This window comes from Macrotis lagotis, chromosome 1, assembly GCF_037893015.1.
Source record: "Macrotis lagotis isolate mMagLag1 chromosome 1, bilby.v1.9.chrom.fasta, whole genome shotgun sequence".
In the NCBI taxonomy this organism is placed as follows: Eukaryota; Metazoa; Chordata; class Mammalia; order Peramelemorphia; family Peramelidae; genus Macrotis; species Macrotis lagotis.
This window is the reverse complement of record NC_133658.1, coordinates 497,900,045-497,907,265: the sequence shown is the minus strand read 5'-3', so window position 1 is coordinate 497,907,265 and position 7,221 is coordinate 497,900,045. Positions and strand designations below refer to the sequence as shown.

At 37.8% G+C, this 7,221-nt stretch overlaps 1 protein-coding gene across 1 annotated transcript; it reads right to left on the bottom strand.

Annotated features, from left to right (window-relative positions):
- Nucleotides 1–6,103: 6,103 nt before the first annotated feature.
- Nucleotides 6,104–6,325, bottom strand: LOC141520553 (keratin-associated protein 19-7-like). Its single transcript, XM_074232146.1, has one exon. The coding sequence runs from the start codon at nucleotides 6,323–6,325 to the stop codon at nucleotides 6,104–6,106; it is 222 nt and encodes a 73-aa protein (XP_074088247.1).
- Nucleotides 6,326–7,221: the final 896 nt, after the last annotated feature.

The window sequence follows — 7,221 nt, the reverse complement described above, 5'->3', positions numbered from 1 at the left end:
ATAGCCATAGCCGCCAAAGCCACAGCCTAGGCCACGGAAGCCGCCACATCCACAGCCATATCCAGAGCCATAGCCATAGCCCAGGCCCCCATAGTAGCTTCCATAGTAGCTCATTGTGTCAGGATTCAGGGATTTGGATGGATGGTAAGAGGAGATTGTGTGAATGTATGATACACCATATGCACAGGGACATTTATGTTTCCAGCAGGTGGAATGGCAAACCCATGCCAGGATTGCATAATTCCCATTAACCACAACAAAAATCACATTCCTTTCATTGTTTGGTCCATAACAAAAATATCTCCAGCCCATTAAAATACTTTCTATAGTTCTGTTGTATCTCTGAAAGAATCTGCTACAATTTCATTACTGTAAGATGAAATGATTAGTGTTGCCAAAGTCTACGTGGTTAATGTAACTGATGTGGCCATTTCCCAGGCAGAATTGTCATCTTTTAATTGTATTTGTCTCCCTGCACTTCTGTTGCTTTATTTGGTTCTTGGAATCTTCACTCTCCAAATCAATGTTTCTTGACTCCAAATAGACAGGGTAGTTCACAGAAATTCATATCAGATGTGAGATCCTTGAGGAACACCACTTGTAATCTGTCCATCCACCATCTGTTCCAAAAGAAGGCAAAGTCGAAACTAATACCCCAATGCTTTTCTGTGCAGTCACTTGGATTGGTTTGTTCAAAATTAAAAAACCAGAGACTCTGTCCTTAAATACCTCTAAATTCCTAAGCTCAGTGAGGACAAGAGGCAAGAGCCATAAACATAGAGACTTGATTGGATCTCAGAAGTGCTGACACAGATCCCTGGAGGCAAAAAGGCAAAGCCTTTTTCCACAGGTTTTTGAAGAACTGGGAATATCTTTGATCACAGAAAGTAAGAGGTGAAAGGAGAGAGAAGAGGATTGTTGGTAGGGTTGAAAGTCAGTCAATGCAAACGCAAGTAGAAGGAGTATGCAAACCATTCTCTGAGCAAAAGAAGGTAAGCTAGCACTGGCAAGATCAAAAAATGAAGGCAGGGAAATAAAGTGTACTTAGACTGAATAGGCAGGAACCAGTCAGATAAAGGAAAAAGTGAAATGCCTCACAGAATCTAAGTATTTAAATTTACCCCAACGAAGAAGAAACTGAAGTTTACATAACAAATGTGTGGCTTTGATCTTTGGGTACTTAAAGGATAGAAGAAGTCAGAAGATCTCCTTTGGAAAACCCACTGGACTTTTGAGTCCAATCAGATTTGAAAGGAAAAATGATAAGAGGAAGGGAGGTCCATCAATGTGAGAACCTAAGTAAGGTGGGTACTATGTGATTGGAAAGAAGTATTTGTATGCCAGTGATGTTCTGATAGGGGAACAAAGAAGTTTTAGCAACTAATCATTCAGCTGCACAGATAGTCTATGATCTGGGAACAATAAAGCTGAGACTTTGGCTGGATGTTAGTGCTCTTGAAAAGAGTAGAAAAGTTGAAAAGAGGTACGTTATTTTGCATGAAGTAGAATGACTAAATCTCTTTTAGATTTGGGTGTTCATTCATTCTTTCATTCTTGTCAAATTGAAATTGTGTATAGCAATTATTCATGATCCATGTGGACGTGTGACAAGGAGACACATTTTTTCTGAGGAAATAGCTCAGAAGCCATGGGATGGAAGGACATCCTACTCTTTGATGCTTATAGAAAGCATGGGTAAGAGAAAGAAAAGAGATAGAACCTTGAGCTTCATTCAGAGTTATTTTGAATGAAAGGAAAAAGATGATGGACTACTTAAGATGAACAACATGGGGCAATCAGGCAAGAAGAACAGTGTCCAGCAAAAGGAAGAAGAAAGATTCAGAAGTGGCCCTTAGCTTCAGCCATGACCTGATCACTGGACAACTTGGAGAGAGAAGTTTCTCTGTTTTTTAAAAATGTTTAATATTTTAATTTGTGAAATAAAGCATTTTCTAAACATCAATAATATAAAAGATCATCACTCATCAAACTTCAAATTTCTTATGCACACCATAGATCTTCATTTGAATATCTTTAAGTTGTCATGTGAATTCATTTTTTCACTCAGGCCTCACGATAACCAAGAGATGGCTATAACTTGAAACACACACACATATGCATATGTGTATATATGTGTATGCTTGTGTAAAATTATTCTCTTAATTCTTCAAATTATGTTATTTTTATGAATACAGAATACTTCTTTCTTATGTCATTCATTTTAATTTTACTTGTGTATTGATAATGCTCAAAATGATTCAGACACTCAAAGACTTTTTTTATTTGTTTCATTTTTTTTGTGCAGCATTGGGGGAAAATGACTTATCTGAGACCCCACATCTAACAGATATCAAGTGTCTGAGGTCAGATTTCAACTCAGGTTCTGTACTCAATCTACTGGAACACCTAATTGCCACCCAATCATTCATAAAGCAATATTGTTGTTATTATATACAGTATTCTTCTGGTTCTTCTCACTTTGCTCTTCACCATTTCATGCCTGTCTTTCCATATCTATGTAACATCATTAAATTCAACATTTATTGTAGCACAGTAGTTTTTCATCACAGTTATACCGAACTTGTTCAGTCATTCCTCTACTGATTCTCTATAATTTCCAGTTTTTTGTCACAATAAAAAGGGATGTTATAGATATGCCATTTACTTTCATATTTATAATATTATTTATGAATTTCTCTCCATCTTCTTTTAATCACTGTTTTATTTCTCAGACTCTCATTTTATCCTATCCCTAGTACTTTATCTTCTCTTTTGCCTTGTAATCACCATCAAACCCACCACTTTAAAAGTCCCACCCTACCCTCTCCATGAGAATAATTCCTTTTGAAAAAGAGGATCAGTAACATAATGTAGGGCTTTCAATAGCAGCTAGGGACTGAATAGTCCTCATGTACCACAGTAAAGGAAAGGGCTATCTAAATGTGAGATACTGGACAATGTCCATAATATGAGGTTTGTAGGATCATGCAATCCAGGAAGTGATAGACAGCCTGTTGAAAAGTAAGTTCAGGAGAATGCTAGTCTACAAGTGGAAACGGATTATTGAATATCAGAGGGAAAGTAACTGAACCTCTCCCCTACGAAGTGGTTACCAGTTGAAAAAGTATAGTAAGAAGGGAAGGCTAGGTTTTGGGTGGTGAGCATTCCAAAAAATTCTTCAAGTGCCCAGAGAAATAGTGAAGTTTATCACTGTAACAGACATAGGCTTCAAATCCTCTCACCACTGAAAGCTAGTGGATAATGAATGCCAAGAATATGTCACATCATAGCCAGAAATCTGATTGTGGTCCTTAAATTTCACTCTGAGGAATACAAGGCATTAGATTAGAAAATGCAAATGATGATCTTTCTCTAATCTTTGCTGTTCATTTCTTAGCTGGTCTTTGGCTAAGGTGAAGAGCATTCAGAAAAGTCTAGACCATATGGTACTAGATGCTCCAGATCCTGATCTAGGTGAGACTCATTTTAAAGAATTTGAACCCTTGGATCTAGAGCACACTCAGGGTCTTGTCCTGGATCTTTAAACTTTTATAATGTCTACCAAATTGTATAAGTATGAGATCTCTTCTATTTACTTGTAAAGAGAATAATATAAATTCTGTGATTAAATCCCTTGAGTTTTATCTTTGCTAAAAAAATTGAAATAGTCTTTGCTCTATGAGATATGACCTACAGAGAAAATGCCTTCTCTTTGAAGGATTTATTTCTACTGAATTAACCTTCCTAGATTGCCTCCTGACATTCTTGACATGTCTGCCTTTAGGCAAATTGGAATGGATCTTAATGAACTCTTCCCCTTCTGGTCAATAAAAAATGCAGGTAAGATCCAAGATGTTAAGAGAGTTGGGCAAACCCAACCCTGTTTATCCCATGAGGTCAATTTCTTGGGGGGGACCAATTAGGTCAGTGTTTCCTAGGTAGCACTTCTAGAAAATAGTTGCTTTCAAGCAGACTAGAAAGGAGGTGGCAAGAATGTAAAAGGAGAAAACCATCTTTGATCTGAATCTTAGTGGCTGGGCACAATGACAAAAGGGAAGGGGAAAACATTAAAAGGAAAAGGAAAATTGCGTCAAGTTTTTCGGCAACACTTTGTTTTCCACTGCTGACTGAACAAGCAAATGGTGCCCTGAGTCTTAAATGACAGCAATTCTTTGTGATCAGACTTTGTCACCTTCTAGGAAAATCATAAAATTATTGTGCTGCTTTGACCTCCATAAGGTGTCCATCTAGCTCAGGAAAGCTATGGACAATCTTGGACATCTCCAATTATAAAGTTCTGCTTTGAATCAAATTTGTGTCATTGTTGCTGTTGCCCCACATTATCAGAGGTACTGTTCACTGCATAACTATTGGTATAAATATCAACACTTTGGCTTACTAAAGTGACTCCCCCACTAGGGGCATGGCCCTGGCACACATGTCTGGCCCCCTTTCTTAATTGTAAACCATTTCTATTACTCTGAAATTAAGCTTCTGTTTGTTTCCTGAATCACAAATTCCTACCATGCTCTGTTCAGTTCAGCTCTGTTCATCCACAGGTCAGAGCCTGGTTTAATCTGGTTGAAAATAATAATAGAAATTTATTTTAAGTTAACAAATTGGAGAAAGGTTAAGATATATTAGTAATTATAGTTTTAGTGTTTTCACCAGTCCTAGAAACATAATTGAAGGGATAAAAATTTAGCAAGCATGTGTTAGATAACGTGCAAACTGTGAGGTTCTTTCCAAGGACCTATCTGAATGACATAATTGTGAAGATAGACTGACCTGAGAAACTATAGGGATTGTACCATGTTGCTGAGCAGCAAAGTAGATGCTGTTTTCCCGGGTGTTTGAATTTTATGCAGGTCACCATTACAACCATGGATCCATTACCCAATGAAAAAGGAGACCCTCAGCTTGAAATCAGTTTTCTAAGTTGGACAAAAAGCAATATGGACAATAAGGGCAAAACATTCCCTGGCAACACTGAGACTTCTCATGGCTCTCTTGTATAATCCTTGTGTTTGAACATTCAATAGTTTTAACATTACACATCTTCAGATTCCTTGGTGATAACAAAGTGGTGTAAGAGAACTGGAACAGAGATTTGTTTTTCAGAAATTTTGTTACATGTGTTTGAATCTTTGTGAATCCATTTAAGTCTTCTTTGCAAAGATTTTTAAAGTGTTTTGCCATTAGCTTTTCTAAACCATTTAAGGATGTGTACACTGAAGTAAGAATGGTTAAGTGATGGCCCTGCTATTATACAGACTAATTAGTGTCTTTAGCTGAGAATTGAACTAAGGAAGGTAAATTTTCATGGCTCCAGAGTTGTCACCAGTAATCTGCTCTAGACAAGAGAAAATCATTTAGTTATGGCACTTGTCAGGGACATCATGGATCTTGAGGTCCAAAATCATGAAAATAACATCGTGATCTTGAAAAATCTTTTTTGAAAGCTTGAGGATTAGAGCCCTTTTCATGTGTGGACAGAACATAGGAGAAGGGTTTCTGTTAATAGGGGTGAAATTCTTTGCCTTCTTTAAGGTGAACCCTGAATATTATGAAGTACTAAAATAAATGAGCTGAAGAATTTGAATATTAGGAAATTATTTTGGAAGAAAATCATTTATTTTCTTAATAAAAATCTAAAGAGGTATTCCCTTGTTGATTATCTTTATCAGATAAATATACTAAGGTTGAAAATTTCTTCATGAAACGAGGTAGAAGAGGAAGGAGGTCAAGAAGGAAAACTGAAAATAGTTTGGTTAAGGCAGTGAAACATGTTTATTAGAAAATCATAACAGTCAACTCAGCCATCCTGTATTAGAGCTGAGAAATCTTGCTGCTGTTGAGGTGTTATTGGAAGAGATTCCCATGACAAGTGAGATTCTGCATCATTTCCCAGAAGGAAGGGCCCTGCTGCTTCTCAGTGCCTACCACTTCCCTACCCAGAATGCTCCAAAGAGAATTCAAGGCCCTGTTGTGGTATCTTTCCCCTGCAACACAGCTACACAGCCAGATGGATATCCTTATAATGTGATAGAATTATCCAAAGGGTTATTGAGGATTCCAACACACTGCAGGAACAGGTAGATTTTCAGTAGAAGCCAGAATAATAATACCTTCCACAGCAGGATGGGTGACAGCAGCCATAGCCATAGCCACCATAGCCACCATAGCTACCATAACCCAGACCTCCACAGCCACAGCCGCCAAAGCCACAGCCTAGGCCACGGAAGCCGCCACATCCACAGCCATATCCAGAGCCATAGCCATAGCCATAGCCCAGGCCCCCATAGTAGCTTCCATAGTAGCTCATTGTTTCAGGATCCAGGGATTTGGATGGATGGTAAGAGGAGATCGTGTGAATGTATGATACACCATATGCACAGGGACATTTATTTATATGTTTCCAGCAAGTGGAGTGGGAAACCCAGGCCAGGATTGCATAATTCCCATTAACCAGAGCAAAAATCACATTCCTTTCATTGTTTGGTCTGTAACAAAAATATCCCCAGCCCATTAAAATACTTTCTATAGTTTTGTTATATCTCTGAAAGACTCTGCTACAATTTAATTACTATAAGATGAAATGATTAGTGTTGCCAAAGTCTACGTGGTTAATGTGACTGATGCGGCCCTCTCCCAGGCAGAATTGTCATCTTTTAATTGCATTTGTCTCCATGCACTTCTGTTTCTTTATTTGGTTCTTCTAATCCTCACTCTCCAAATCAATGTTTCTTGACTCCAAGTTGACAGAGTAGTTCACAGAAGTTCATATCAGATGTGAGATCATTGAGGAACACCACTTGTAATCTGTCCATCCACCATCTGTTCCAAAAGCAAGAAAAGTCCAAAGTACTACCCCAATGCTTTTGCTTTTCTGTCACTTGAATTGGTTTGTTCTAAATTAAAATAGCATAGTTTCTGTCCTTAATTATCTCTAAATTCTTAATCTCGTTGAGGACAATAGGCAAGAGCCATAAGCGTAGAGAGTTGATGGGATCTCAGAAGTGGTTATGCAGACCCCTGGAGAGAAAAAGGAAAAGCCCTTTTCCACAGATTTTTTTTAAAATTTATTTTTATTTAGGATGTTATTTTAGTTTTACGATTTCCCCTAATCTTGCTTCCCTCCCCCCCCCCCCACAGAAAACACTCTGTCAGTCTTTACTTTTTTTTTCTATGTTGTACCTTGATCCAAATTGGGTGTGATGA

Excerpts from the sequence above, each read along its gene's own strand:
- LOC141520553 (XM_074232146.1), bottom strand. The coding sequence starts at position 6,325 with ATGAGCTACTATGGAAGCTACTATGGGGGCCTGGGCTATGGCTATGGC.